Here is a 15,777-nt window from a genome sequence, read left to right on the forward strand (position 1 = left end):
CCTGTGTCTCTGCTTGCCGATCGGTGGGTGCCGACAGACATCCATTGGCCGGCACCTGCAGGTCAGCTTCTTCCGTGATTAGCACGTCCCCCTACCGGAAGTTCAGAATTTTATATATATATGTGTGTGTGTGTGTGTGTGTGTGTATGTGAATCTACTCAGAACGGCCGCTTGATAAGTGGGTTAAAGTGGCATTAAAACAAAAAATGTATTCTATTGCAGCTTAGCAATCATAAGATGTGGCGGTTGCATTAGTTTTCTTTTTTTTTTTTTTTTTTTTTTCCCCCTGCTTTTACCAGGTGATCTGGCCAGTAACACACCATCTGTATTAGAGCGCCCCCCCTTATTCTGGATGAACAAATTATCCTCCTTTTTTTTTTTTTTTTTTTTTTGTTATTTATTTCTTTTTTACATGCTGGTCTCCTATCCAAAATGAAGAGGTTACTAAACATACAAAAATTTCTGTATGACAAAATACAACTACAGAAGTGATGTAACCACTTCCAGACCGCGCCTTTTCTGGCACTTTTTTCGCTTACATGTAACAATCACTATTTTTTGCTAGAACATTAGTTAGAACCCCCAAACATATATTATTTTAAAGCGGAGGCCCTAGAGGATAAATTGGCGGGTGTTGCAATTTTTTTTATATCGCAACGGTATTTGTGCAGCGGTTTTTCAAACACAATTGTATTTTGGGAAAAAATACACTTGTGGTTTTTTTTGCATTTAAAAAAAAAAAAACACTACGTAACTACATTTTTTGGTAAACTATAAAAGATGATGTTACGCCGAGTAAATAGATACCAACCATGCCACGTTTTAAAATTGCGCACGCCCATGCAACGGCAGCAAAAAAGACATAAATTTTACTATCAGTAGACGGCACTTTAAAAATCTTTACAGGTTACCACTTTAGATTTACGCAGGAAGTCTGGTGCTAGAATTACTGCCCATGACCTGACGTTCGCAGTCTTACTGTACATGTGAGACGACCTCCATTTACGTGTGTGCTGGAACAACGCGCGTGTGCGGGGGGGGGTGGATAGGGGCACTTTAATTTTTTTTTTTCTATAACTTTTATTGCTGTTACAAGGAATGTAAACATCCCCTGTGACTGCAATCGGCATGTGCCAAGGTACTTTTTATGGAAAGATCTGAGACTCCAAATCCCTCCTTTGCCCTCAACGCATTCAAAACACCAAGATCGTGTTTATTTTATTTTTTGATTTTTGATTTTTAACCACTTCTGGACCGCCGCACGCCGTTGTACATCCAAACTTGGCCGGTGGATATCGTTGTTATGGCAGCAGCTAGCTGCCATAACCCCGGTATCCCCGTTTTCGTGCAGCGGACGGCTTTCTGATAAAAGTGGTCTCTGCGGCGGATTCTCCACGGGATCACTTTTATAAGTGGCGGGAGAAGGGGCCCCCCCTCCCGCCGCGATCCGGTGCCCTCCGCCGCTTACCGGAGCTGTCAGTAGCGGCGGAGGTGATCGCGTCCGTCTCCCTTCTGTGCCTGGAGATGAGTGAGGCTAAGATGGCGCCCACTCGTCTCCATGACACTGCTGGGCGGAAGCGACGTCAAAACGTCACTTCCGCCCACGCCTCTTAAAGGCATATTTTTTTCAATGTCGTTTTTTTAAATGACTTTTTTTTTTTTTTTTTATTGCATTTTAGTGTAAATATGAGATGTGAGATCTTTTTGACCCCCCAGATCTCATATTTAAGAGGACCTGTCGCGCTTTTTTCTATTACAAGGAATGTTTACATTCCTTGTAATAGGAATAAAAGTGACACATTTTTTTTTTTTAAAACCGTGTAAAAATAAAATATAAAATAAATAATAAAAATAATTTTTTTTTTTAACCCCCCCCCGTGCCAACGAGCTCACGCGCATAAGCGAGCGCATACGTGAGTAGCGCCCGCATATGAAAACGGTGGTCAAACCACACATATGAGGTATCGCCGCGACCGGTAGAGTGAGAGCAATAATTCTAGCCCTAGACCTCCTCTGTAACGGAAAACATGCAACCTGTAGAATTTTTTTAAATGTCACCTATGGAGATTTTTGAGGGTAAAAGTTTGACGCCATTTCACGAGCAGGCGCAATTTTGAAGTGTGACATGTTGGGTATTAACCACTTACCAACCTGGCCAATTTTGACACTTTGCTCCTCAATGTAAAAATCATCATTTTTTTGCTAGAAAATTACGTAGAACCCCCAAACATTATATATGTTTTTTTAGCAGAGACCCTAGAGAATACAATGGCGGTCATTGCAACTTTTTATCTCGCACGGTATTTGCGCAGCATGTTTTCAAACACTTTTTTTTGGGAAAAAAAACAGTTTCATGCTTTAAAAAAAAAACAAAACAGTAAAGTTAGCCCAATTTTTTTACATAATGTGAAAAATGAAGTTGCGCCGAGTAAATAAAAACCTAACATGTCACGCTTCAAAACTGCACACGCTCGTGGAATGGCGCCAAACTTCGGTACCTAAAAATCCCCATAGGCGATGCTTTAAAATTTTTTACTGCTTACATGTTTTGAGTTACAGAGGAGGTCTAGGGCTAGATTTATTGCTCTCACTCTAACGTTCGCGGCGACACCTCACATCTGTGGTTTCAACATGGTTTTCATATGTGGGTGGGACTTACGTATGCGTTCGCTTCTGCGTGCGAGCACACGGGGACAGGAGCACTTAAAAAAAATTTTTTTTTTTAATTGTTAATTTTACTTAAAAAATTTTAATTTGACACTTTAAAAAAAAAAAATGTGATCACTTTTATTCCTATTACAAGGAATGTAAACATCCCTTGTAATAGGAATATGGCATGACAGGTCCTCTTTACAGTGAGATATGGGGTCAATAAGACCCCACATCTCACCACTAGGCTGGGAAGCCTGAAATAAAAAAAATAAATAAAACGATCACCGCTTCCCAGCTGAAGCGGCGCCGTTTCTTTTAATGCAGAGGCCTGGCGTGACGTCATAACATCGCGCCCGGCCTCCGAACGATCATAGAGACTCCGGGGACCATCTGGTCTGCCGGAAATCTCTATGATCGACATCCGGGGCCGGCGGATCCGCTCTCCGATTCACCGATCGCAGAGGTGAGTTGGAGGAAGCACCGGAGGGCGGCGGGAGGGGGGGGACGTCCCCTCCCACTGCCCGTAAGAACGATCAAGCGGCTGACCCGCCGCTATGATCGTTCTTATGGTGTAGGGAATCGCCGGCTGAAAACGGCAATATCTAAATGATGTCTCTAGTTGCAGGCATCATTCAGATATACCCCCACAAACCCAAGACGTCCATGGACGTCCTACGGTCGGCAAGTGGTTAATTTACTTGGCGTAACATTATATTTCATAATATAAAAAAAAAAAAATAAAAAAATTGTGCTAACTTTACTGTTGTCTTATTTTTTTATTCAAATAAGTGAATTTTTTCCAAAAAAAAGTGCGCTTATAAGACAGCTGCGCAAATACGGTGCAAAAAAAAAGTATTGCAACGACCGCCATTTTATTCTCTAGGGTGTTAGAAAGAAAACATATAATGTTTGGGGGTTCTAAGTAATTTTCTAGCAAAAAAAAATCCAAAACGAGGCTGGTCCTTAAGTGGTTAAAAATGGCGCCATTGACATTCGGGTAAACTGGAAGTGATGTCAGGTCATCACTTCTGGGTTACTATAGCGGAGAGTAAAACAAAGCCGACCCCGGCAGATGTGCCTGCTGGTTGCTGGGGTCTCCCAGTGGGACGGGAGAGTCCTAGCAAGCTGAGGAAGGTGGCTGGGGGGGGGTGGTTCCCTCCAGCTGCTTGTAAAAGCAGTCCAGCGACTAGTTGGGTGCTAGGATTGCTTTTACAAGAGAGTCGACCGCCGGCTCTAAAAAGAAAAACGGTACCGGGAAGATGCCTGCGGGTATGTTGCTGGTCCAGAAGTGAGGTAATGTGTTGTATTGTATTCTTTGGTTTCCAAGCATGCGTGGTCTTAGTCTTCCGATATATATTTTTTTTACGAATACTGTACTGATTAAGCACTTGCTGAATGATGGCTACAGCACGGCCGTCCAGTTCTGGGAGGGGGTCTATTGACACCCCTCCCAAAACCACGCCCACTGCGGCAAGCTTCCAGTGCGCTGTGATCGTTGTGTCCTTTGGACGCAGCTGATCACTGAGCGGGGTAAAGGGCCGATCACAAAGGGCCTTTACCATGTGATCAGCTGTGTCCAATCACAGCTGATCACGATATAAATGGGCGGCACAGTGGTGTGGTGGTAGCACTCTCGCCTAGCAGTAAGAAGGGTCGCTGGTTCGAATCCCAACCACGACACTACCTGCCTGGAGTTTGCATGTTCCCCCTGTGCCTGCGTGGGTTTCCTCCGGGTACTCCGGTTTCCTCCCACACTCCAAAGACATGCTGGTAGGTTAATTGGATCCTGTCTAAATTGTCCCTAGTATATGTATGAATGTGAGTTAGGGACCTTAGATTGTAAACTCCTTGAGGGTAGGGACTGATGTGAATGTACAATGTATATGTAAAGCGCTACGTAAATTGACGGCGCTATATAAGTACCTGAAATAAATAAATAAAAAATAAAATAAATACACTAGCTGGTTATCAGCATTCCTTTCCTCGCGCTGTCACAGAGAGAGGAGAGAGCCGGTAACCTGCAAGTGTGAAACGGACATCTACATCTCTACTGATGATCATTGCAGCTCCATCAGTACTTGACAGTGCCCACCAGTGCAGCCTCATCACTCACATCAGTGAAGGAGAAAAATTACTTATTTGCTAAATTTTATAACAGAAACCTAAGAAAAACTTTTTTGCTATAATATTTCTGGTCTTTTTTTTTTATCATTTGTTTAGCAAAAAATAAACCCCAGTGGCGATTAAATACCACTATAACAAAGCTTTATTTTTGTGGAAAAAAAAATGATACAAATGTCATTTGGGTACAGTGTAGCATAACCGCGTAATTGTCATTCAAAGTGGTGACAGCGCTAATAAATTGGCCTGGGCAGGAAGGGGGGTAAAAGCGGTTAAACGAAAATCGTACGAGAAAAAAATTTCTTGTTTTGTCCGGATGAACTCTCGTGCTCGGCTCTCGATAAGCTGAGTACGAACGATCAGGTTATCGGACGATCACAACAAAAGCGATATTTTTCATCTGATCGTGTGCAGTAGGCATTCGATTCAGCCGCCCCCCCACCCCCCCCGCAGTGCTTATGTTCCTAATTGGGTCCATCTTTGTTTACTTCCAGGTAAAAGAGCTCGTCCTGGATAACTGCCGGTCCAAAGAAGGAAAAATCGAGGGACTGACGGATGAATTTGAAGGACTGGAATTTCTAAGCACAATCAACGTCTGTCTCAGCTCTGTTGCAAATTTACCAAAGCTAAACAAACTGAAAAAGGTAATCGAGGACTGCTGATGGTTTTTTTTATTAATTGTCATTCTCCTGCTGTCAGTACATTAGAGGGGGGAGGGGGGGTCTCTTATCAGCAACCACTGGGGAGAGATTTGCCTATTTTGTTTGTCTCTAGTTTGGGACTTGCTGATGTTTTTGTTATATTTCATTGCTATTCTTTTCATGTGGCCCGTGTGCTGTAAAGGATTTATTTTCCTATGGAGGAGAGGAAATTATCTGTAATCCGTAACAGATTTTCTTTCATGTTATTCCAGTGGATTCACCCCATATGTTGCTGGTCTCAAACCATACACAGAATAGCTTTTTTTTTTTTTTTTTGTCATCTTTATTTAAAGTGGTGTTCCGCCCCCCCCAAAAAAAAATAAAAATAAAAGCCAGCAGCTACTTATACTGCAGCTGCTGGCTTTTAACAATAGGATACTTACCTGTCCTGGAGTCTTGGGCTGTCGTGTGCTACCGGCGCCATTGCGGGTAAGGGAACCCGGCAGTGTAGCCTTACGTCTTCACGTAGGGAACCCTACTGCGCATGCACGAGGCCCCGCTCCTCTCTCCTACTGGCCTGGCAACAGGGGGAGGAGGAGGGAGCCCCAGGGTCATGTCATGGGCCGCAGCCCCTACTCCCAGAAGTGGGAACAGGATACTTGTCAAAGACATGTATCCTGCCCCCCCCACCCTCGAAAGGTGCCAATTGGCACTGTAAGGGGGGTGGAGACAAATGAGCGGAGGTTCCACTTTGTGGGTGGAACTCCGCTTTAAGGAAAATTTTCATACATTTAAGTAGTGCAATCTAAAATGACAAAACCTACAGTTGACCATGAGCAAGATTGTACACCAATAAAAGTGTTATTAAACCCAGGAGCCTGCATTCACTATATCTGATCTCCCACAGAACATGGAAATGCAATTATTTTAGTAAATAAAAACTGCTAAATACCTTTTCTCAGCAGTACAGTGAGGGGAAAAAAAGTATTTGCTCCCCCTGCTGATTTTGTACGTTTGCCCACTGACAAAAAAATGGTCATCTATAATTTTAATGGTCGGTTTATTTTACTAGTGAGAAACAGAATAACAACAAAAATATCCAGAAAAACGCATTTCAAAAAAGTTATAAATTGATTTGTATTTTAATAAGTGGAATAAGTATTTGATCCCCTATCAATCAGCAAGATTTCTGGCTTCCAGGTGTCTTCTATACAGGTAACCAGCTGAGATTAGGAGCACAAGGCTTTTAAGGGATTAAAGGGAGTGCTCCTAATCTCAGCTTGTTACCTGTATAAAGGACACCTGTCCACAGAAGCAATCAGATTCCAATCTCTCCACCATGGCCAAGACCAAAGAGCTGTCCAAGGATGTCGGGGACAAGATTGTAGACCTACACAAGGCTGGAATGGGCTACAAGACCATCGCCAAGCAGCTTGGTGAGAGGGTGACAACAGTCGGTGCGATTATTCGCAAATGGAAGAAACACAAAATAACTGTCAGTCTCCCTCAGTCTGGGGCTCCATACAAGATCTCACCTCGTGGAGGTTCAATGATCATGAGAACGGTGAGGAATCAGCCCAGAACTACACAGGAGAATCTTGTCAATGTTCTCAAGGCAGCTGGGACCATAGTCACCAAGAAAACAATTGGTAACACACTACGCCGTCAAGGACTGAAATCCTGCAGCGCCCGCAAGGTCTCCCTGCTGAAGAAAGCACATGTACAGGACCATCTGAAGTTTGCTAATGAACATCTAAATGATTCAGAGGAGAACTGGGTGAAAGTGTTGTGGTCAGAGGAGACCAAAATCGAGCTCTTTGGCATCAACTCAACTCGCTGTGTTTGAAAGGAGGAGGAATGCTGCCTATGACCCCAAGAACACCATCCCCACCGTCAAACATGGAGGTGAAAACATTATGCTTTGGGGGTGTTTTTCTGCTAAGGGGACAGGACAACTTCACCGCATCAAAGGGACGATGGACGGGGCCATGTACCATCAAATCTTGGGTGAGAACCTCCTTCCCTCAGCCAGGGCATTGAAAATGGGGCGTGGATGGGTATTCCAGCAATCATGTTTTGCGAAGGGGTCAAATACTTATTTAACTCATCAATAACTTTTTTGAAATTCTGTTATTCCGTTTTTCACTGTTAAAATAAACCAACCATTAAAATTATAGACTGATCATTTCTTTGTGAGTGTACTTTTGTCCCTCACTGTATATAGCAATCTTGTGACGTCTATCAGTGTCTGGTTAAAGCTTGTAGGAGGAGTTTTCATTCTCATCTGACTGTCCTGTGAGGCTGCAGGACTCCTGACCCTCTGTCTGGACAATGCTGAATGGCTCTGTGCTGATCACATGCACCCTCCCAAGAAGGTAAAAAAAAAAACTCTAGCAATACACACCAAACTGAGCATGTGCAGAGTGCCCCCAAGGCCCTGTACTATCAGAAGATGGATTGGGGACAGTGGAAAAAGGGGAGGATCAGGGAAGACAGGATAAAGCCGCCTTTTTACACAATGGGAGGATTAACCCCTTAGGTTCCACAGTGAGTATAACAAGCATGCTTTACTGCATATACAGACTGATTCTACTGATGTTGGTTTAGTAACAATTTTTAACAATGGCAACAGAATAGGTCATTATGGGAGCCGATCTAAGGCTCGGTTCACACCTATGCAGTTTGCTTTTGATCAGTTTCTGCAGTGCATTTTGCATTTTTGCGCACACATTTTTGATGCGTTTTTCACACGTTCTCCCCCCCCCCCTCCCCCCTCCTCCCTCCTCCCTCCTCCCTCCTCCAAAGTCTATTGAACCAAAAATGCACAGTTTTTGCGTTTAAAAAAAAAAAAAAAAAAAATCCCTGACCCTTTCCAAAAACGTAGTGGCTGAAAAGGCATTGATGTGAATGTGTCCTATAGGAACCCATGTTAAATGGACTTTGGTGCCTTTCTGGAAAAAAGCACTAAAAATGCAGATGTGTGAACCAAGCTTAAGAGAGAGCCATTTTTTTTTTTACTTTCTGCTATAAAACATATCCAATAAAAGAATGTTAAAAAGCTAATTTGGGATATATACTAGAAATTGTATTTAATTTTGTTTTATACTAGTAATGGTGGCGATCAGCGACTTATAGTGGGACTGCGATATTGCGGTGTTCAATTGGGAACTGACACCTTGTGGGAACCAGTGACACTAATACAGTGATCGGTGCTAAAAATATGCACTGTCACTGTACTAATGACACTGGCTGGGAAGGGGTTAAACATATAGGGAGATCAAAGGGTTAAATGCGTGCCTAGCCAGTGTTTTGTGTGTACTGTGAGGTGCTTTCACTAAGGGATGTGATGGATTTTATTCCTTTTGCTTTGCAGTGACAGAAAATGAATTCGTTTCCACTGACAGGACAGCGATCTGCCTGGTTTACATAGGCAGAGCTCCATTCTGTGTCTCTCAATGATCAGCGGGTGCCGGCGGATATCCATTGGTCGGCACCGGCTGATTGGCTTCTGCTGTAATAAATCACAGCAGAAGAGGCGCGCCCCCTACCCGTAAGTGCTAGATCAAATGCCTAGCACAGGAGAACCGCTCTGACACAGTAAGGTATGCAGTCTGCAAGAAGATATCATATGTCAGGGCCTTATAAAGCGAGAAAAACAGTGCACGGCGCCGCTCCCCCATCGGAAGTATTGCTGACGCTGATGAAGGGGTTTGTGGAGCAACTGAGGCCCCTGAAGTATAGTGGATCCAAGTGGCCCAAACCGCATTGAGCCGTTCTATAACAACCTTTACATGTAACCAATTAATCCCCCGCCTTCGTAATGTTGTTCACCAGGAGTACCCACTCCGCACGGCAAGCAATCTGGGTCTTTTTTTCCAATAGATTGGAATCGGCTGCCGCGCTTACAAGGTGGGACAAAACGCATTTGCGATAATGGCTAAGGGGAAGGTACATGAAGTAGAAACTGCACAGGTGAATCAGGCATGTCAATATCAAGGATCAGTCTGATTGGGGCTCTGATATCCTGCAAATAGAGCCTTAGCTTGGGGCAGTCCCACCAAATGTGCAGGAAGGTACCACGTTGGCCACACTCCCTCCACCAAGCATCTGATAAAGATGGATAAATTCTTGCCACGAATCTCCTTGTACCTTTTTGCTAAGGACAGAAAACCTCCGATGGCTGTGGTTGGTTACAGGTAGTTGGCAGCAAAGACACAAGTTTCACATCTTCTTCCTTTTTAGACATGGAGCCTAGTTACCTAGAGCGTTTGAAAAACCGCTGCGCAAATATTGTGTGACCTAAAAAATTGCAAAACCCAACAATTTATTCTCTAGGGCCTCTGCTTTACAATAATAATATAATGTTTGGGGGTTCGAAGACATTTTCTAGCAAAAAATGCTGATTGTTATATGTAAACAAAAAGTGCCAGAAAAGGCCTGGGAGGGGTAAAGGGGTTTTAAAGGGATCTCTCCAATGCGGAGTATGTCCTTGTTTCATGGAGCAGGCGGAATAAATGTCTTATGTTTCGGTTATTGATGACTTTTTACAAACATCTAAACTTGTGTCTTGCGTAGGTCTGACTTTCACTCATATATAGACCGTGTATATGGCTACATGGCTAGGACAGTAATGCCATATTAAAGCGGAGGTCCTCCTATCTATTTATTTATTTATTTATTTTAACCGCTTGGCATCCGGAGGACGTCATATGACGTCCTCGACTTTCGGGGCTTATATCTGAATGATGTCTGAGGCTACAGACATCATTCAGATACCGGCATTTTCAGCCGGCGATTCCGTACACCATAAGAACGATCATAGCGGCTGTTCCGCCGCTTGATCGTTCTTACGGGCGGCGGGAGGGGACGCCTCCCGCCGCCCTCCGGTGCTTCTACCGACTCACCTCAGCGATCGGTGAGTCGGACAGCGGATCCGCCGGCGCCGGATGTTCACCATAGAGATTTCCGGCGGACCAGATGGTCGCCGGAGTCTCTATGATCGTTCGGAGGCCGGGCGCGATGTTATGACGTCACGCCCGGCCTCTGCATTAAAAAAAACGGCGCCGCTTCGGTTGTGAAGCGGCGATCGTTTTATATTTTTTTTTCTATTTTAGGCTTCCTAGCCTAGAGGTGAGATGTGGGGTCTTATTGACCCCATATCTCACTGTAAGGAGGACTGATCGTGTCATATTCCTATTACAAGGGATGTTTACATTCCTTGTAATAGGAATAAAAGTGATCAAAAAAAAAAAAAATTTTTTTTAAAGTGTAAAAATAAAAATTTTTAAGTAAAATTAACAATAAAAAAAAAAAAAAATTTTTTTTAAAGCGCCCCTGTCCCCGTGAGCTCGCACGCAGAAGCGAACGCATACGTAAGTCCCGCCCACATATGAAAACGGTGTTCAAACCACACATGTGAGGTATCGCCGCGAACGTTAGAGCGAGAGCAATAATTTTGGCCCTAGACCTCCTCTGTAACTCAAAACATGTAACCAGTAAAAAATTTTAAAGCGTCGCCTATGGGGATTTTTAAGTACCAAAGTTTGGCGCCATTCCACGAGCGTGTGCAATTTTGAAGCGTGACATGTTAGGTATCTATTTACTCGGCGTAACTTCATCTTTCACACAATGCAAAAAAATTTGGCTAACTTTGCTGTTTTGTTTTTTTTTTAAAGCATGAAACTGTTTTTTTTTTTTTTAAAAAAACGCATTTGAAAAATTGCTGCGCAAATACCGTGCAAGATAAGAAGTTGCAATGACCGCCATTGTATTCTCTAGGGTCTTTGCTAAAAAAACATATATAATGTTTGGGGGTTCTATGTAATTTTATAGCAAAGAAATGATGATTTTTGACATGTAGGAGCGAAGTGTCAGAAATGGCCTGGATGCGAAGTGGTTAAAGTAAGCAGCTACAAATACTGCAGCTGCTGACTTTTAAAATAGGGACACTTACCTGTCCCAGGGCACCCGCGATGTCGGCACCCAAAACCGATCTGTCCCTCGGCTGTCGGATGCTGCCGCTGACATCTTTGGTAAGGGAAATCAGGAAGTGAAGCCTTGCGGCTTCACTTCCTGGTTCCCTACTGCTCATGCGGGACTCGCTCTGCGCTATCCCACTGGTCCCTGCTGTGTTCTGGGACTTGTGTGTCTCCCAGAAGACAGCAGGGGGGACGGAGAAGGCGGCGGAAGTGGCGTAGATACCCGCAGGTGGCTTGAGTATCTACGCCCGGAAGTGGGAGCAAAATACCTGAAAGGTGCCAAATGTGACACCGGAGGGGGGTAGGAACCAGAAAAGCAAAAGTTCCATTTTTGGGTCGAACTCCACATTAAGGGAACAAATTACTTGGCCTTTGAGAGATGTTGTCTGTTCGGTGCTGCACTGGACACTGACAGACAAAGCCATGGGAGGCCGGACTGTACCTCTCTTCCTTCATATAGGAGGTTGGGGGGGGGTCTAAGGAATTCTACCCTTCCACTTTTTGTACTTTTGGTGTAGGCGCCCGCAGGCCCTCGGAGCCTGACTCCCACTCAGCCCCTTGGATTTAAAGCTAGAGGTCCGTGGAAAAGCTTTCTGCATTAAGGCGCACCCCAGCTTCTACAACCGGGGGGGGGGGGGATGGCGTTTATTTGTATATTCTGACGTACCCTTGGTTTTTGGCATGCAGCTGCAAAAAATGCCCCTTTTGGGGCCCAAAGTCTATGCTCTTCTACCTCGTATCCTCATTAGTTGCCTCTAATTATCTCCCTTTTTCTTCTATATGAAGCAGTGCAGCATACATGTGCAATTCATTTTGTTCTGAATTCGTTTTTTGTTTTTGTTTTTGTTTTTGTTTTTTTTTTTACGAATTTCGACAAATTCTTTAATTCGGAAATATCCGAATTAACGAAAACCCACTTTAACAAATTTTTCCAAAAATTCATAAATTAGAAATTCGAAAAAAATGAAAATGTGAAAATCTGAAATTAGTAACTAATAATAGCTTGCCTATAATTTAATAGTAATTAGTTATTGGAATTTCCTTTCAAATTTGGCTGTTAGTGAACATAACGAATACAAATTTATCCAAAGTTACGAATGATCCGAAATAACGAATGCCGCATCTAAACGAATGGAACGTAATGAATTAATAATAAAAACTATTTGTTACGTTCCATTTGTTTAGATGCGGGATTCGTTATTTTGGATAAGTCGTAATTTCAGATAAATTTGTATTCGTTACGTTCACTAACAACCAAATCTGAAAGGAAATTCCAATACCTATAATTTAATAGTTATTAGTTATTCTTTCGAATTTTCAGATTGTTTCTTATTTTTCGGATTTATGAATTGCGATCATAACGAATGACCCGAAAAAAGAAAGTAATGAAACAAAAACGGACCAATTTTTCGGCAGTGCACGTGTCTATTCCTGGGTACCTGGCTCCTGTCCTTTTTAGGTTACTTGATTTTTGGGGCTTTGCCTCATCCAGGCCTTCACTCCCTCCTTCCATGCTCTATCTTTGGGATATGTTAAGCTCCTTATGGTATACAGCAGAGGTCTCGAAACATTTTGAACAAAGGACCGATTTTATCGTCCTTCAGACTTTAGGGGGCAGGATTGTGGCCGGCAAGTGTAGAAATTGTCCTGGCATCGGTGGGATTAACATCGCCAAATTTTGGTATTGGAGGGGAGGAATAGTGCCCCATTTGTTTGGTATCCTAGGGAAGAATGCTGCCCCATTATGGGTGTTGGTGGGAGAAATGGCGCCTCATTTTTGGTGTCAGATGGCAGAATAGTGTCTCATATAAGGGGGAGGAATAGTGCTCCAAGGGCCAGATAAAGGCAAGCAAAGGGCCACAGTTTGGAGACCACTGGTATACAGTATGTTTTGTACCCTGCCTTGCTATAGAGACACCCTGACCTAGGGATCCTCCACATTCCTTGGGCACTCTGGCTACTTATCAGGTCATTGGTTAAAGTGCACTTTACTGCCATCCTCCTTGTGGGATGCTCAGACAACCTCCCATGAAGAGTCAGCTTAATGGACGGGCCGGAAACTTTGTAGATCGCTGCATTGTTGTGCGGCGATCTTGCCCAGAAGTGGGAGCGGGTACCTGGTTTTGACAGGTATCCACTCATCCCCCAAAAAGTGCCAAATGTTGCAATGGGGGGGGGGGGGGGAGGGTGCAAGCAAGCGGAGCTTCCACTTTTGGTTGGAGCTCCATTTTTAAAGTGTAAGTCCACCCTAACACTAAAATCCCTGCATCTACAGACATCCACAATCTAACACTAATCTATCTAGCCCTGTAATGAAGAAATCCCGCCGTCCACAGAGAAGCCACGGCTGAGCGCTCATCGTGGGATCGGAGGTATGTATACTGATTTCTACTTTACAGGCATAGATAGGTTAGTGGTAGATTGTGGATGTCTGTAGATACAGAGATTTTAGTGTATGGGCAAATTTGTATTTATTTTGGATAGAGCAAGGGAGGGTAGGGTTGCACTGATACCGTTTTTTTTTACCGTCGAGTAGGAGTACCGATACTTTCGGTCAAGTACTCGACAATACCGAGTACAGATACCTTTTGTGGTGCGATTTGAGCCCTTACAAAATGAATGGGCTGAAATCACACTGCAAAGAATTGCATGCGATTTTGAACATGAATGCGGTTTGATTCCTGTCCAAATCTCATGTGTTTTTTTCCCCCCACTGCTCTTATGTGAACCCAGGCTGAAGTGACTATGACAAGTCCTGGGGTCACACAGGAGCGGTGCGAGAAACCCCACATGTGATTCGGACAGGAATTACACCACATTCCTATTCAAATTGCATGCGATTCTTTGCAGTTCTTTTGTATGTTTTGTTCTTATGTATTTTGTATATCAAATCGCACTGCAAAGGTATTGGTTTCAGATGTTAAACGGATGTAATTTTTTCATTATGAGTAACGGCTTCTTGATTTCAGTGGCTTCTGGTTGACCAGTGATGACTTTTTTCTTTTGGTTGCAGTTGGAGTTGAGTGATAATAACATCTCGGGTGGACTGGAAGTTCTGGCGGAAAAATGTCCAAGCCTCACACATCTCAACCTGAGCGGAAACAGAATAAAAGATCTGAGCACAATGGAACCTCTGGTGAGAGAGACGCTTTTTATTCTGGGTGCAGGGCGGGTTTTCTGAATGTAACGTTACTAAAGCGCTAAGGCCCCTTTCACACGGACGGATAGAATGGGGCTTTTAGCTGCGGATTTTCTAGTTTTCTACCGCAGCTAAAAGCACACAAGGCTTTCCTATGGCCCCATTCACACACTGCGTTTAGCTGCGATTTAGTTACATGCGGTTTGGTGCGGATAGAAAAAATAGAATTGACTGCGTCCAGGAGCGATTTAGCGCAGCTATCTTTACATAACTGCAGGTAATCGCAGTGTACTATTTCTCCTGAGGATAGCAGCGGCAACAAGGAAAGAAAAGCAACCGGAAGCACATCAGAAATGGCAAGAATGTTCCAAACGCAGACGCATGTAAACGCAGGTAATCTCACTGTACAAATGCAGCTGATCGCAGTGTCTGGAGTCTTGAATTTCACAGAACATATTATATGCTTTTAACTGTGGCAGAACAGCCGTCCGTGTGAAAGGCGCCTTAAGGGGACATTCTGACTAACTGTACAAATTGTTATGTGAATGCCGCACCTTGATCTTTGTGTGTGTTCATAATTTTCTACCCTTGCGTTCTGCATCATTTTTTCCCACCTGCAGAAAAAATTAGGGAGCTTAAAGAGCTTAGACCTGTTTAACTGTGAGGTCACCAACCTCAGCGACTATCGAGAAAACGTCTTCAAGTTACTGCCCCAGCTCACCTACCTGGATGGGTACGACCGAGATGACAAGGAAGCCCCAGACTCCGACGCTGAAGCCTATCTGGAGGGTTTAGATGACGAGGAGGACGAGGACGATGGTGGGTACTGGAATTTTGGCTTCTCACGCTCCTATGGTGTGTTTTTTCTATTTTTTATTTTTTTGCCTTCTTTTTACTGCGAGTTAAAATGGGCTGAAAGTCTCCGCTATCATAGATTGTTTTTTTTCCTTTGAAGTTCTTTGAGAGAAAGGGGAAGGAAGTTCCTTTAGTAGAAATCTGCGAGTTTTATTTGCATATGCTGTGTGACTTCTATTCTTGAGGTGTTGCATTGGCTGTGGAGCTTACCACTTACACACAAACGTAGAAAGAGGTGCTTAAAGTGGTTGTAAACCTCAGACATGAAAAACAAACAAAAGCATATCTCTCTATAGCAATGTTTCTCAACTCCAGTTCTCAAGTACCCCCAACAGGTCATGTTTTCAGGCTTTCCATTATTTTGCACAGGTGATTTGATCAGTTTCGCCGC

The 15,777-nt window shown here is 43.6% G+C and overlaps 1 protein-coding gene across 3 annotated transcripts in view; it reads left to right on the forward strand.

The window, feature by feature from the left end:
* ANP32A (acidic nuclear phosphoprotein 32 family member A) overlaps positions 1 to 15,777 on the forward strand; it is a 48,768-nt gene that overhangs the window by 14,459 nt on the left and 18,532 nt on the right. For all 3 annotated transcript variants that reach the window (XM_073618271.1, XM_073618269.1, XM_073618270.1), the window contains exons 2-4: positions 5,268 to 5,417; positions 14,406 to 14,528; positions 15,152 to 15,350. In XM_073618271.1, the coding sequence (XP_073474372.1) occupies positions 5,268 to 5,417; positions 14,406 to 14,528; positions 15,152 to 15,350 (472 nt within the window). The remainder of the gene's footprint in view (positions 1 to 5,267; positions 5,418 to 14,405; positions 14,529 to 15,151; positions 15,351 to 15,777) is intronic.

Source organism: Aquarana catesbeiana, linkage group LG03, assembly GCF_042186555.1.
Source record: "Aquarana catesbeiana isolate 2022-GZ linkage group LG03, ASM4218655v1, whole genome shotgun sequence".
In the NCBI taxonomy this organism is placed as follows: domain Eukaryota; kingdom Metazoa; phylum Chordata; class Amphibia; order Anura; family Ranidae; genus Aquarana; species Aquarana catesbeiana.